The following is a 17,465-nucleotide window of genomic DNA, read 5'->3' as shown; positions in this document are numbered from 1 at the left end:
GGGTTAGATGTTACCATCCATTTATGACCCCCCATTCCAGTACAGACTGGAGTTGATTTCCTAAGTATTCAACCATTGCGTTGGTCATTTGTCCTTGTGTGCAGAATAGAGCATTGTTATCAGCAAATGTACACAGATTTTTGCTGAAACTATCTCTAATTGGATGAAAAAGCATTTGAGTCTTCAGAAAACTTATTTAACATGTTTTGTTTTTGTGTCAACTTCACTTTACTATGCCAGTGTGTAAGACATGAAGGAGAGGGAGTGACAAGAGTTGCCCTACTTTTTTTTTTTTTTTACTTTTTTTTTTTTTTTTTACTTTTATTTATTTTATATTTTTTAAATTTTTTTAAAATTTTTTTACTATTCTGCACTGACTTTTATTTTTTTTTACTTTTATTTTTTTTACTTTTTTTTTTTTTTTTTTTTTATTTATTTATTTATTTTTTTTTTAAAATTTTTTTTTTTACTATTCTGCACTGACTTTTTTCATAGAATCACATAAGAAAGAAGTTTCCAAAGAAGAGGAAAAATATTTAATAATTTATAAAATTGCGTTTGAGTTACCTTCAGAAAACTCATTTTAACATGCATTCTCTAGGATAACTTTGAAGAAATATAGAAGTACACAGGTAACCAGCGACGTTCAGAAAATTTTTCAGGGCAGGTGCTAAAATGAACAAAACGGCAAAAATAAAGTAATGAACACCGTCTCTATGGAGCACAGGCCTATAATACATTTCTCTGAAAAAGGTACTTTTAAAACAGAAGTAAAAGGGGCAGGTCACAAAGTGCATGAGCATAATAGAACATTCTAGTCATCTTATAAACTCACTTTTTATATATTTTATTTCTTTGTAACTAAATCTTTATTTGTCAATGGAGTTTATTTGGTTCCTAGTTAGAATTTGACTTAAAAACAAATACAGAAAGCACAGAAAAGTCTTTGATACATGGAACAAAGATGGTATATTCCAAAAATCACCTAATTTGATCAAGTACTTTTTATTTTAACTAAAAAATAAAATTTTATGATACATAAATTACCATGTTGTTTTTAAATGTGTTAAAATTCATGTGAGACAACTCAATTTGACTACCAAGATTTTGTTTGTTTAATTAAACTTTTTTTTCTGATATATTTTTGTGCTTGTGGACCATGTTATTTTTTTGCTAGAATTTTGATGTATTTTTTTAAAAATTTAGATCTTACTTTCTGCCCACCTCATCCCATGCGTGTTAAAAATATCTTTCTAGATAACTTTATTTCAGCATGGTCTACCACTAGTAGTGTCAGAAACTGATCTTAAGCATGTGTGAAAAAAAATTGAATAATTCGACCTCCTATCTTTATAAGCTTATAACTACTTGAAAAATGTAATTCAAGCCCTAATTTTTTTTCAATTAAGGAACAAAAACCAAATTTTAAAAAATAACAGGTTTAATAGCAAATCATGCAATATTTGGTTTTTTAAATCGATTTAAAAAAAAAAAGATTGAAGAAAATCAACGAAATTTTACTTGGATTATAAAAAATCGATATAAATTCCAAAAAATCATTTACCTATAAAAAATACTATTCTAATGTGTAGTTCCATTCTTCATTGTTAAGAATTTATCCATATTTATATTTTAAATTCCATTCATTTTTTTGTTATCCATATTTTTAAATATTTTAAATTCCATTTATTTTTTAAATAAAATTTTTTTTTAAATGACTATTTGAAAAAGGCACCATTTACATAAGCATTTTTGTGTTCTTATCAAAAAATCGGAAGTAGTGTTTGTTCTTGTTTAGAACTACGGATGGACAGAAGGCAGTAAAAACCACACGTTCGCATTAGCCATATAGCCTTGTGCGTGAAGAAATATGTGTTCCCATAGGTAAAAACTAGTCAAATTTTACTTATAAGTTTTTGCCTTTAAAAAAAAAAACAGTCGAGGAATTTTTTTTTCTTTTCTCAAAGAAATACATAAATTTTTGATTTAATATATTTTAATTGTCTCTCAAGTTAATTTTTTTTTTCTTAAATATCTAAAAAAGAAAACACTGAATGAAATAGAAAAAGTTGTCGTCAGCATCCAATACTTACTGGACAATATAAGCAGGCTTCCAATAAAAAAACAAAATCAACGTGGTTTAAAAAAAAAATGGTTTTACACTTTGGACTTTACATGTAAATTTCAAAAAAACACTTTTGTTTTGTTTTGATTTACAATATATTATTTATTGATCTTTTATCGTCAATTTGTGATATATAAAACTTTGGTGAATCAATTAATTATTAAAATTTTAATAGACATTTCAAAATGTGGGGAGGGGGTGAATTTAAAAAAAACCGTTTGTCTAAAATATTATATTGAGTTTATTGGAGAGAGCATAAAATTTCACATTGACTCTGAAAATATCGTAAAAATTTAACCAATAGGAAAATTTTCATAGATTTTTAAAGTTTAAAAATTGAAAAAAAATAAAAAAATTAGCTTGTAAAATTCAATTGATTTCATTACATAAAAAAAAAATGGCTGCATGAAGGCGCATCGGCACTTTGTAAACACTGTTTTTTAAAAAATAAAAAATAATATTTCTATTATTTTTTAAACAACTGTAATAGTTTATTTTGGAAGTATATTCCATAAAGAAAATAAACAACCCACTTTTAAAAGAGAAATTACGAGTTTTTTATATTTTATTCGCAGTTTCGTGTTAGAGGTGTCAAAAATTCCCAAAAAATTCTGATCCACCTAGTCTACCACTGTACAAGACAATTTTTTCTTTTTTTTTTTTTTTGTCAGTAGAATGTTGGAAAGACAACATAAACATACGATATAATCTCCTATATAATAAAATGACTGCACACACACACGTATATATAATGTCCTATATAATATTTTCATTGCAGAAATTCCCCTCTGAACTAAAGTATCGTGGGTTTGCAACACCAGATGCCATATACAAATTTAATACATCTAGGCTATTAACCACTATCTTATGTAACTTTCGAACACCATTTTAGACACATTAAGTTGTGATAATAAAATGCTACATTGCATCGTAGGAACAACACCATCACAATCGCAACATCTATATAGGAAGGAGTTCCTATTTTTCCCTCTAAATATTTAGTTTTTGTTGACGATTAAATTTAATTTTATATTTTCGAATAATTATCAGGTTACAAAGCTACGACTCCTCATACTTCCTTTTTAGAACTGATTAATCACTTGCAAATAAGTTAGAACACAAGAATATTATGCAGGTAGGTTGCAACCAGTACCTGCAGGTTATTGCCCTAAACCAACTCTAATCGCCAGTAACCAACAGTACTGACGGTCACATACATTAGCTTCCACTAGCTACCACTAGGAAAAATTGTTTGACAGTGGAAACCAGATTACAGATTGTACAGTGTCCACTAATTCCCAGGGACAGCAGCGGCCACCTACAACAACTGTAATTTAATTTGTTTTTTTTTTTGTTTTTTGTTTTTTTTTGGGGGGGGGTCTTTTAACGATTCTATTTTGGATCTGTTATGCTTCAACCTGGCAAGGCTGGTTAATGGGTCCTGCTAGTACAAAATAATAGTTTATTAACATAACTTATTCCTGACAAAGTTAACATTCATCACTGGTTACCTTCCTCTTAACAATAAGAGATAAAAATCAGCCATTCAGTCCATAATATTTTTGGAATGACATCTTCGTTCCATAATAGGTACATACATCAGAAATATTTTTCTGCATTTTAGTATTTTTAAAATACATATGATTCTAAATGAGCATTTTTTATTTTAATGCATTTGAATAAATCATTGTTTCTGCATCAAATAAATTAAGTTTATCTCTAACAAAAAAAAATATTGGTCGCCTTGTTTTCTAGGTCACATTTCTTTTCAGTACTTTGAATTGTTCTTGATTTGTGAAAGATGTTTGGTTATTGAAACATTGTCTATAGTTTTTCTCTGGGAATTAATCCCTGTTTTAGTCATGTAAATTCGTTAGTTGAGAGCAAACTACATCGAAATTGTGTCAGTGTTTTTTTTTCTTTTTTTCTTCACAATGAAACATTGGTTTATTCTAAAATCAATGAAAGCAGAAAAAAGGTCGGATTCAAAATTCTTCTAAACAATCAGTGTTCTATTTCTTCTCCCTCGTTGTAATTCTCTTTTCGTCCTCTTTAAAACTGACAGCAATCTCACACGCATGAGATAAAAATGTCTTTTATACTGCTGCCTCAAACCACAATAGCACATAAATTTGCATTATTTTTCAGATCTGACTGGTTTTGTGGTTCAAATGCCAGCGCTTTTCTACAGAAGGTCCATTGGCACTTATTGCTGTGGTTCTCAGTTATGGTGCTATGAGCCAAAGACCTTTTAGATGTGTTTGCTTAAGTAATTTCTTTCGCCAACAACCACAATGAGGTTTGCTCGAAATAACAACATTAGTAGCAGCAGCTGTTTGTATTTCTTCTCTTCGCCGATAACATGAGATAAACAACATGTCACTCAAAATAAAACTCTCAAACAAAAATTCTCCTTTCATTTAGCCATTTTGAACTCCTAACAGTACCTGTTTTACACACTCCCTCATAATCACAGTCCTAATTTTGCATCTGCATACGACTAGTGTTTCCTTATTGGGGGGTGGGGGCTAATTGTGGTCTCTTACTCCTCAGTCTCTCTGCACCATTACCACACTTTCTCTATAAAATAAAAACACAAGTCAGTTATGAGACTGCAAAGCTCTACCTGACAATGTAGAGAAGGGCCAAGGTCTTATCTGGGCTTTACTTTTTTATACTGTATGAAGTATTCTCAAAGTTATGCTACATAAATATTTACTAAGTTCAGAAACTAGCCAATGATAACCGTTAGATGGATAGATTCTCACCTAGGAAAAAATTCTTTCCCCTTTGTCAGAAATCACTCATGGAATGTGAGAAGATAAGGACAAAATAAGAGAAGCAAGAATTGTGAGGTTGTTGAAAGTAAACCCAAAGTCCACTTTCTATTCTCCTTCCACAGAAGTATAACACTGACCAATGGACAGAGCCTATTATAATGGATCTAAAATGAGGATCATTGCTGACCAATTCATCGTTCTTTCACACAACAGGAATATATTTTAGATTTCGTTTTGGAAATATGTGAACTGTTTTTTGATCATTTGAAAATGTATACAAATTAGAACACAGACACCTAATTCAATAATTGAATGTGATTTCACTTCTATAAAAAGATTGCATTGTCTTCGAACAAAAGTCAATTGAATAGATATGTTCTTTCAGAGGTCAAGGGTTGCTTTAATTTTTTTTTTAATTATCTGAAATATAACATCCTTTTATGGTTTAGTTGGAGGGGGGTATCTGTTTTTATAGCAGATAGTCTTTTTTATTGTTTATTTTATTTTTATTTTACTAATGATACATATCAAGTTCTATATCACACAAATATTGATCTTTTTTTGTGTGAGATGTTTATTTTTATTTTTTTTAAATTAGGAAATCGGCATTTACCAAGGTTTGAAGGCCACTCGAGGATAAGGGTTAATGAATGCAAGGTGATTACTGAGATGATGATGAAAATTGTGTAAAATTTAATTACTCAAAAGGACGGTTCACCAAGATGATCATAGTGTAGTTTGCAAAAGCAAGCCAATGGAACAGTTCCACAGGCGAGCAGTTCTAAGAAAGAAGCTTTGTTTATGGAATTTGTTTTCGATTGAGGCACAGATAGTGGGGAAATCATTGATAGTAGTTAAAGCGAAAAAAGTGTTTATTATGAAAGTTTGGCAGGGGTGGGGACAAAGATTGGAGCTCATATGAGCATTTACCATAAAAATAGCAATAGAGCAGAAACAGGTTTGCAATGTCTCTACTGTGATAAAGATGTTGCAGTGAAGAGAAAAGAGCATCATCTACTAGGTTTCAAAGCCGATTTTGAACTCTGTCAAGGCAGGTTAGGGTACTCCAAGCAGCTTCTGTCCACATGTGGTTCATGTTAATTTAATAATGTTAATGTTTATAAGATAATGCGCAATAACAATTACAAATAGAGCTGTATTTTAGTGTAAATTTTTATTCATACAAACATACATATGCGCATATATATTTCAGGTGTGACTTTATTCAAAATCCATTCTTCATGTCACAGTAATTATACTGAAAAGACAAAGCTTTAGTATATTTTATAAGAGTTATCTCCATCATGGCTAGATTAGGCTATAACATCCGTCTTACACTTTTTACAAATTGGTTTTGCTTTTTCAACCTACGATTAATTCCACTGCATTTCTTGCTTACAAATGAAACATACTTCCGTGTATTAATTTCAAATAGTGTATAACTTAGTTTCAGCTGTCATTAGTATTATTAATAGTAATTATTAATAGTTATTATTAATACAATTCTTAAAGACAGAATTTGTCCTGATGATCTTACTAGAAAATTAATTATACAAAAGATGTGTGCAGGACTTAAGATTTCGATAGTGTGATTACATTGAAATGAGTTTTATGTTAAGAGATGTAGGAGAGTTGGAGTAGCACGTTCAGTTAACGGGAATAAAAACATCCATCACATGGCAGCATTTAAGATGGACGGTAAACCAAATATAAGTATATATCAGTGGCAAAACTATATCTACTAACTTGAGCACTTTCATTCATTCTTTCAATGTGACTATACCAATAAGATCTCCTTTTCTGTACACATATCCCACACAGATTGGAGTTTTCATCTATTTTACCCTTCTTATTGAACACAAATTAAATTTCTAAGAATTAAACATCTTTGAACAGAATCTATGACAGATACTTAACACCAATTTGTAACTCATCAATAAAGTCTGTAATAAATTATTCAGTTTAGTGTTGAAGGTCCATGCTCTGAATTCTCTGCCATTTTATTTAGTTTCATAACCTTTATTGATCTCTTTTCATCCTTTAGTTATTCTTATCATTGTTAGAAATAAGTTCTTTGATATGATATTGTGCAGTAAAAAAAAGGCCATCTTTGCACGTTTTATTTTTATTTTTAAGTATGACTTTTTTTAGTTAAAAATATTTTTTAAATAGTAAAGACAGTGACGTCAACATTTTGAAAATGAAGAAAATATCTTCTTCGAAAGTGCATAACTAAGTGTAATTATATTATGCTTTTGTTTATATATATATATATATATATATATATATATATATATATATATAAACTGGAATTAATGTATAATATTTTGACTTGGTTCACTAAATAAGTGCTAAGGTAATTGTTATTTGAAAATTTAAGTTGGAATTAATTTTTAACACATTTTGAAAAATTCTTTTATTTTGGAAATAAATATTTTGCAAATGTTATAGTAATGTATGTAGTAAAATCCGAATATATTCCTTGATTAATTTTTATTATTAATTATTATTAATATTTATCATTAAGCTGGCACAACAAATTTTATATCTAAAATAAACCTAAATAAATAACCAACTTAATAAAACTTAAAAACAACTTAATAAAACTTATAATATACAATTATTATTACTTTAAGAATGGAACATGCTGCTATTATATAAATTTATTAAATTAATATTATTATGGCTTTAAAAGGAGAAATTAGTATAGCAGGAGTTCTCACTAACCTTTATGGGAGGAAAATGAGGCTGACAAATTAACTTCCGAGCAAATGAATGGCTACTCATTTTGAAGTGAACCACCCATGAAAGGAAAATAACCATGTATTTTAATGATTTAAAGCAAATGCATAGAATGGGACTCTTACTTCTTCCTCATATAAAAAACAAAGGCCATTGACAAGGAGTCATTTAAAGTTAATAATTGAAAGGAAGTAATAATGTTATGCAAAATATAAATTATAATGTCAAAAATGAAGAAAGCTTTAATCTGGAATTAGACAGACTGAATATCATTTTAATCATTCAATAAGACACATGTGAAGATTATCTAACCAGTGAAAATACTAAAACACCTACACTTATAGCTATTAGTGAAGTATGAAGTGATAGTATCACCTCTAATGTGTGGTAAATTTAATGGAAAGGAGAAAGATAAATTTGCCTTTCATAAAATTTTTTAACTTAATGTTATTGATTTAAAGAAACATTTATCAGAATCCACAATGCTATCAGATTTAATTGGATATTTAAGAGATGTTTTTTTTTTTAAATAAAAGTAAGGCATCTGTCCTTAACTGATTTAATTTATAAGGAGACCATAAATTTATTAAAGGAAGAAGTTTTAGATGAAGAATTTTTAATTGACAAAAGATTGTTTTATCCAAAAGATAAATGCAATGAAATATTGGGTTATAATTTTTTATGTTGACAATTTAATAGTAACCGACAGTAATATAGAAGAAATGAAGGATTTGCATAAAAACCTGTTATGGTAGAATGTATGAAGGTGGCTTTATATTGAGGTCATGGAACTCGAATTGAGAAACCTAATGAAGGCCGAAGGTGGATTAGTAGAGCATGACTGTCCAGATGAAAGTGTTGGGATATAGGTATAATATTAAGAAAGTTTAAGCATAGTACCTTTTTCATTGGATGAAGCAAATACTAAACATAAAGTGCTATCACAAATTTCAAAAGTATGATCTTCTGAACTTTTCTTTGCCTTTCACAATAAGAGGTAGTGTATTAATGAGAATAGCTTGGAAATTAAATATAAATTTGGATCAATAAAGTGCCTAAATAAATAAGTGGTGAGATGAAAGTAATAAGTAAAAATTCTGAAATGCTGATTGTCTTTTCCAAGAATTTCAATTTCGTGTTCTATGGCTTGCATTTATTTTGTGACTGCTCTACAGTCTTCTGTATTCTATGACTGCTCTGAGTTTGCTATGCATGCTCAAATGAAAAAGTTCATTATTATTTGCAAAATCGAAATTGCCTTCCTTTAAGGAATAGTAATAAACATAGTATACCAACTTTGGAACTAATATTGGCATAAAAATGTCTTCTAACATTAATTGAAATATATAAAAATGTCTTCTAACATTAATTGAAATATATAAAAATGTCTTCTAACATTAATTGAAATATATAAAAATACTCAATTTCCATTAATGTTTTCGTAGATGTTCAAGCAGTTTTAAATCACAAAGGAAAGTTAAGTAAAATCTAAATTTGTTAAAATTTATCTGTTATCTGAAGTAAATGGGTTAATCAAAGTTCTTGAGGATGAATTTAAAATATCAATGTGCATACTAATCACAATCCAGCTGACATGTTAGCCAGGGAAACATCTTATGATAAATTGATAAATATATTATGAAATAGAAAGATCCAAGTTGGTTTAGCAATGAATTTAAAGATTCGTTGCAATATCTTTTAATGAGTAAACCCCTTGATCATAAGTGTAATGTAAATGTTAACTTGAATCAAGTAGTTAAAATAAATACTGAAATTAATAAATATTCTAACTATGATAAATTATTGAAAGTAATAAGTATCTCATTTAAATCCTTTTGCAAAAAAAAAAAAATGATAATCCATTACAAAAGGACAAAATGTATTGTATAAGGATAGCTCTGACAGAAATTTTTTTTAAATTACAAGACAAAAGTAATACAAATATCCCTACTTTGGTCACCAAATTTATCAGACAGAGACTCTAATTGAATTTTGAGATCCAAAGTAAGAATACATAAATGTTTATATTTTGATTATGGTGTATATGAATTGCCCAAAGGAAATAATAATTGCACAATCTGCAAAAAGTATAATGCATTGGCTTATAAATATACAAAAATAGTGGATATGCCTACTGAATTTAATAAAACCTTTTAATCATTTTGGAGTAGATTACACTGTTCATTTTGGGGTGAAGGATGAAGTGGGGGTACATTTAAAATGTTTGCTTTGATTTTTTTTACTTGTCTTAATATGAAAACAGTTCATTTTGAACTGTTATTAGATATGTCAACCCGAAATTTTGTGTTGGCCTTTCAGATTTTGTAATATATGTACTCCTTATCGCAAATATTGTTTAGTGATAATGCTAAGACTTTTTAAAAGGGGCGTAGTATTTTTGAAAACTCTGTACATGCAAAGGAGTTTAAAGATGAATTGGAAAGGACCAATATAAGACACATCAGAATCCCTTTTTATTCTGCTTGGGTTGGCCCTACTTGAGAATTTTATTGTGCGTTTGCTTATATATATATATATATATATATATATATATATTTACTGGGATTAGTGCACAATATTTTAGCTTTATTTGGTTCTCTCTTACAAACATTTTAAAACTAATTTCTAAATTAATTGTTAATTTAAAATTTAAGTTTTCATTTCTTTATTTCACTTTCTATTGATGCTCATGTAATTCTGAATTAGTTCACAAATAATCTGCTTTAAATGATTTAAGTTTCATTTTAATACTTTTGACCAACTCTTATATTTTAATGTGTGTAAATATTTTTTATTCATCACATACACATTTGGTTGCTTATCTGTTAATTCAGTCACCACAGGACTATAGTCACCTGTGCCATATAATTCCAATACTGTTACATAAGACGCCCATGCCATATAATTCCAATATTGTTATATATATATGTGCCATGAAGTTCGAATTTGGTTACAGAACTGTAATCATGCTGTTTCTGGAAACTATTACTCAGTTTCATTTGAAGGTGCTTTTGTTTTAAATCAAGCATTTTATTTTTTTAATTCTCAAAATAAATTTAATGCTTTTTTCTATTTAAAACTGCTGTTTATTGTTTGTTTATTCTTTATACTTTTCAAAATACAATTAATTCAGATAATTCAGAATTGTTCAGAATTGTTCAGATATTGAATGTTTAAACCTTTTCTTTCCTCCATCGGGTAAGAAATCCCAAACTGCAGCAGTTATTTTTGTTCCAATCTGAGGTACCCGGTTTTGTAAAAATGGATTTCCCCCAAATTTCTAAAAAAAAAAATGTCATACAAAACAAACTTGGTTCATCTTCATTACAAAAATTAAATGTTTTAATAGAAATGTATTGGACTAGGGCACCCCAGTGTGAGGTCGGACACCAGGGTGGAACGGGCCACAAATGATTATCCTTATTTTCTCCTGACTTTCTCCTAGAGTTTAATGCTTCCATTATGGAAAGGATACTGAAAAAGAAAATCCTATTGTACAGTAGAACCCCAGGATACGATGGCCTAGGATAGTTTTCAGGTTACGATGTGAAATAAGATGTTTTTCTGGCCCTTGGTTGCAGTATTTGCCCTGCCTTATGGTGTTATTTATGTTATTTGATTATATACATGTGTATTATATACTGTACTGTATTTTGTTAGTAATTTTTAATGCTGTATCCCATCCATTGTAGTGAAGAGAACATTTTTTTTTTTTACTTCAAATTTATTAAAGGCTGGCTCCTCAAATTAACTTTTTTTTTAAAACAGTTAATGTTTTCGGGATTTTTTCTTTTGATACTTTACATCGATTTTTAAAATATGTATGTTATATCTTCCTCTAACAATAAGTACTATATATTTTTTAATCTCTTCTTTTTTTTTTAACTATATTCTTGGCAAAATTTAGAACTGTTGCTTTATATACAATCATGAGCTATCTCTCTGTTCTGAAAGTTGGATAGCAGCTATATCAGGCACGCCATGTTCTGTAATAACAAATGCTTAGTCTTCATCCAAAACTCTCTCACCTGACAGCAGATCCACGATTAGCTGGATCTTCAATATAAAATATGACTAAACCAAATACATTAGGTCAGAGATTTGCTGGAAACTTGCTCAGCATAGAGATTATCTTAAAATCTAATTGGTTACATTAGTATGACCATATGGAGTGTTCATCCTCCTGGATAAACTGTTACAGAAGCATGGATGCTTGAATCATAGGAGGGTTGGTTGGTTGAGGAAAATTTGGAAGCAAGTAATTAAAAAAAACATACAGTGGAATTCAGACAATTGACCCACTGAACTGTAAAGAGTGAACTTTCATAATATTAGAAAATGTCTGACTCTGAACAAAGAAAAGTGACATTAAATGAATAGAAGAATATCCATGTAACTTCACACAAATATTCTAAGTAGAATTTAAACTTTGTTATTATATTGATAATTGTTACCTATGCTAATCCTGATAAGTTGCTGTAATAAAAAAAACTGTTTTATTGTAAATTTCAGGTTAGAGATTTTAACCTTGGAACAAGGTTCCCAACATTCAATTCAGTAGTTGTCAAAAGCGAAGTCAAAGAATCTTCTTTGGAGGTAAGATTATCATTTTATTCATTTACTAATGCACCCCTCCCAAAAAGAAATGCGCAAAATTTGCCTTCTATGGGTTTTCTGTTTTTACTGTATTTCTTAGATTAAAATTAGTTAAGTTTGTGAGAAGTTGAAAACGTGCACACAAAAAAATAAGATCTGACTCTCAAATTGTATTAACAATTCTCCAAAATGGCAAGCTCATCAATTAAGTACCCTGACACAAATGGTGCCAATTTTACTCTCTTTGGAAAGAAAAGTTCTTCCCTGATTTGGTTCAATGAGAATTCATCCATGTAAAAGAATATTCCTTTACCTAAGCGAACTTGAATCATCAGCTTGACCTTCTTTTTCCTTGTGGATCCACATGATGCTTACTATAGAATAAGTAATAAAATAAATAAAGTACTAAATAAAAGAAAAATTAATAGTCAATCTTACGATGGCTCTATTTTTATGCATAGATGCCATTCTCATAGACAACTCTGTATTTGTTTGTTGAATTGGTACGCCATTGTACATAAAGTATACAATGCATCGTGGATGCATTGTCGGTCTCTCTGTAACTCTCACTTCTTCTAATTTGTCTCTCAGTCCTCGTTTAGAACAAGTGATTTTTCTGACAAAGGGAGAAGAAAAAGCTGTATTCTAAGTTTGCAGTATTTTTGCATGAGCTGTCAGAAATTTTCTGTTTCTATTTTTATCCTTGTAACCATGTCACTTTTATTGGGCTGACATTATCCACCTGATGGGCAGGGATGCTAACCTTGGACTAATCACTAAGGAGACTGTTCTATCAGCAAGTGCAAAGTTCTGGAGCTGCTGTATTGCCTAGCATTACAAGTGTATGCTGTATTTTTGTGGGCATCGGCAATATTACATACTTAATGTACTTCAACAAGTCATATCTTTTTGATTTGTGGGTCAATTTTTAAAAGAATTACATTGCTGGAAATAGAATAGAATAAGCATTTCAATGATGTTAATTTATTTTTTTTTTATGCGTTCAATATTTTTATGCTCCAAGTTAAAAATAAAAAAAACAGTAAAAAAATGACGACAGCAAAAAGGGAAACTGTTTTTTCAATGTTTACATTTCATACGTTACGTAGTAAATACATGCGTTTCTGTTATCATTGTATTTATAACTTCTTACTTGTACTTGTGAACTTATGCTACAATGCTGAAATAATAACATTATTATTTAGAAACCCATTCTTAACATGGGGAAGGAAGGGTGTTTTGTTAACTATTCTGTACTTTCACCTAACAATTAAATAAAAAAGATTGTGAAACTTGAATTTATTTTTAACTCATTGTCAAGACCATTTTTTCGAATTTGTAAAACAAACCTGTTTTTTTTTTTAAACTGATGATATCTAAATAATAATAATAATAATTAGGCGGTTCGATAAAAAATTTCATTGTGGTACATTTTGTAAATTTTTGCCTTGTTTCCACCTTAACATTTTTCTTTAAAATGACTACCTTTATAGGGTCTCGGGTACGCTGAAAACGAATATCGCATTTAAATTTTCCGTAAATAAGAACCTTTTCGGATATTAAGCAATGTTATTTTTTATATTATTGCTGGTGGCCATCTTCGTACGTGCGTATGCACATAGTTTCTTGGGGTTGCGCTTGCACATACGAAGATAGCCACCAGCAAGCAATAACATAAGAAATGACATTGCTTGATATCTGGAAAATTACTTATTTGCAGAAAATTTAAATGCAATATTCGTTTTCAGGATACCCTAAAACCTTTAAAAGTAATCATTTTAAATGTTAAGGTGGAAATAAAGTAAAAAATTACTGTTTTATTTCTTTGTTTGAATTTTTGGTAAAACAACAGAATAGAAATGACAAAAATTACCATCAATTGGTGAATATATAGTTGTCGCTTATCAGGATTCCTGGTATCTTGGTACTGTGAAAGCTACGTTAAGGATTCATGTAGAGTACAATTTATGGTTGCATATCAGAAAATAGTATATTTTGGGCCAGATAGAGGATTTACAAAATTGAATTGGACTGGTTCCAAAATGCATAAGTTCTGGTTGACTATGGGAATTTCCATCTTTTACAGAAATCCAAAATCTATACATGTTTATCTGATATTTGACACAAAAAGGCATTAAGGTCATCTCAGAAAATAGGGGTATATTTTTGGCCAGATAGAGAGGATTTACAGAATTGAAAATTGGACTGGTCCCATAATGCTCTGGTCGACTATGGGAATTTCCATCTTTTACAGAAATCCAAAATCTATATGAAAAATTTTCTTTGATTTATTTCTGAGATTAATTCATATCTACTCAATTTTTTTTTTCTTTGAGGGCAGTAGTAAATACCGTCCATGAATGCTCTTTAGTCATTCAATGGCTACACCCATTTGTACATCTGAATTTATAATTCATGGCTTATGGTAAAGAGATACATCAAATTTGACTGCATAATCAGAAAGAGCACACAATTTTACATAAGAGTGCCAAAATAAATAAATTACCGAATTTCTTAAAATGTTCACATCCATAATTTAGCCCATCCTGGGCCCAACTCTTTTCCTGATCTACATTAATGATCTTCCTAATCATATCCTTACATCATTTGTAGACATTTATGCTGACGACACTACCATTTATGGTACCACATCTAAGACAGTAAACGAGCAAGTACTCTCCAATTCTCTCTCCTCTGATCTTGAGCATGTAGTACAATGGGGAAAGGAGTGGCTGGTTACTTTTAATGCATCTAAAACCAAGCTTCTCTCTTTACATCATCAACATTTTAATCCACATTTGTCATCAATTGAAATGAATGGCTCTCGTCTTCAGGAGGCCTCAAGTTTTGACAAGCTTCTGGGCTTGACCATTACTCCTGATCTTAAATGGAACACGTATATCAAATCTGTTGCCAAGGCCGCTGGAAAAATGGTGGGATCTTTCTATCGATCCAGTAGATATCTCACTGCTGATGCTATTCTCTATCTATATAAGAGCCAGGTACGTCCAAGGATGGAATACTGTTGCCACATCTGGGCAGGAGCTGCTAGAAAGGACTTGTCCTGCCTTGATAGAGTTCAAAATAGACTTCGTAGCCTCGTAGGAGATGTCCTTTTCTCCTCCTTACAACCTCTATCTCACAGAAGAGATGTTGCGAGTTTGTCTCTGATGTATCGTTATTTTCATGGAAAGTGTTCAACTGAGCTTCAATCTATGGTCCCCCCTCGCCAAACTTTCACAAGAAACACTCGTCTAGCTGTAAACACTATCAATAATTTCCCCCACTCTTTATCTGTGCCTAAACCTAAACATAGATTCCATGAACAAAGCTTCTTTCTTAGAACTGCACGCCTGTGGAATTGTCTTCCGTTTTCCTGCTTTCCGGCTGACTACAATATGGTTGTGTTCAAGTCTAAGGTAAATAAGTTCTTGATGAGCCGTTCCATATAAGTTATTAAATTTACCAAATTTTCATTACTAATGATTACTATATTGACCAACTTCTACTGTACACTCTTTAACCCTTATCCTTGAGTGGCCTCTGGGCCTTGATAATGTGGTGATGCCTGTGTAAAAAAAATAAAAAATAAAAAAAAAAAAAAAAAACTTCTAAAGAAAAATATCCACGGAAAGCCTAAATTTTGGCACTTAAAATTCTCATAACTTTTGAACTACTGATGGTATTTGTATAATTCAAACGGTTTTAAGCATCTTTTACATATCTCTTTTCATGCAAGTTGAAAAAATAACAATTATTTAAAAAGAAAAAAATCAACTTGTAATGCCATATTGCCATTTGATGAATGGATTCTGGACCATGTAGTAGATTCTGGTGGAGCTTCTCAATGTCATATTAGTGGGTAATTGTTACAGCTTTACCGTATCATGGTTCACAAAAAAAAATATTTCATTTCTTTTTCTCCCATACTTTCCCTTTCTGTCCTGCTCTAACCAAGTCTGTTGACTTATTCTACAAATCCTAAAACTCCATCATGAGAAGTCTCCAGAAAAAATACACTATTAAACCCAGACCCCAAACTTCTAATGTAGACCCTCCCCCACTACCATGTCTCCTTCTCCAACATCAGGGGTCTATGTTTCAATCTTCCAGAGGTTGAAATCCAATTACAGGAGACCAAAACAGACCTATTTGCCTAGATGAGTTTGTAATTAAAGGATATTCTAATTTAACATCCAATTTGACCCCGCAAGATCACCATGGGCATGGAATATATGCCTACATTAGAGATGGCTTTCCACGTGGTAGGATCATCTCCAGAGTAGACCCTAAATTACCCTATATGAGCTTTTGGATGGCACTTGCTCACATTACTGCGTTTATATTTGCCCTCTATCGCCCTTACAACAGTGGAGTTACTATCTTTAAGAGCATATCTGAGCAAATTACTGTCTGCTTATCCTTCGGCTAACATTCACGTCTGTTAAAATAAAAACAAAATTTAATTAACAAGTCCCCCAACATACTTCCCCATCATACAGTATATTGATAGTCTATGGCTGACTGGGATAGCTTTCATACATTTACAGATCTACCTCTGCGTTCCATGTCTAAAAAGAATATGTCCTCTATAGTATCGGACATGACAGAATGGTTAATTGTAGGTATAAACCGTTTCATACCCTCCAAAACATTCCAGCAAAAACCTAATAGCCATCCATCGATCTCTCCAGAATGTGCTGCTATTATTACGCACAGAAATCACTATTTCCATTGCTTCTAATATGTCTGATGCACCAAAGCCACCTTCATGACTGCCAGCAAACACTGCAAAAGAGTAATAAAGAATTTGAGAGTTGTATGCTCAATCAATCAAGTCCAAAGTAGCTGAGCAGCAACTTGGTTCCCACCAATTTTAACAAATAACAAACAGGGTGCTGTACAGAAGTGTGTGCTCTATCCCAGCTATCATGATGTTGCCAAGCTAATCAAAAACATTGATTCTAATAAAACAATTGGCCCTAACAGCATTCCTATTGTTGAAAAAGCTTCAACCAGAACTAGCACCCATACTTACAAAGCTGTTTAATTAAGCATTATTTAAGGAGAATTGCTTCCCAACATCCTTGAAAACCTCATCAGTATGTACCATATTTAAAAATTCAAGTGATCGCTTATCTTCCTCTCAATACAGACCAATCAGTCTCCTGTGCATCATGAGTAAGTTGCTGGAATCTGTGTTAAATAGAGAAGTAGTCAAC

General features: G+C 30.7%; 1 protein-coding gene across 2 annotated transcripts in view; it reads left to right on the top strand.

Moving 5' to 3' along the window:
- The window catches only part of LOC145268189 (PDZ domain-containing protein 8-like), a 386,752-nt gene that overhangs the window by 186,870 nt on the left and 182,417 nt on the right, over window positions 1-17,465 (top strand). For both annotated transcript variants that reach the window (XM_080123425.1, XM_080123426.1), the window contains exon 5: window positions 12,160-12,243. In XM_080123425.1, the coding sequence (XP_079979551.1) occupies window positions 12,160-12,243 (84 nt within the window). The remainder of the gene's footprint in view (window positions 1-12,159; window positions 12,244-17,465) is intronic.

This window comes from Euprymna scolopes, chromosome 43 (genome assembly GCF_053919585.1).
Source record: "Euprymna scolopes isolate OS-2025 chromosome 43, ASM5391958v1, whole genome shotgun sequence".
NCBI classification, from domain to species: Eukaryota; Metazoa; Mollusca; class Cephalopoda; order Sepiida; family Sepiolidae; genus Euprymna; species Euprymna scolopes.
The sequence above is the reverse complement of the archived record's forward strand: the minus strand, read 5'-3'. Positions and strand labels throughout refer to the sequence as shown.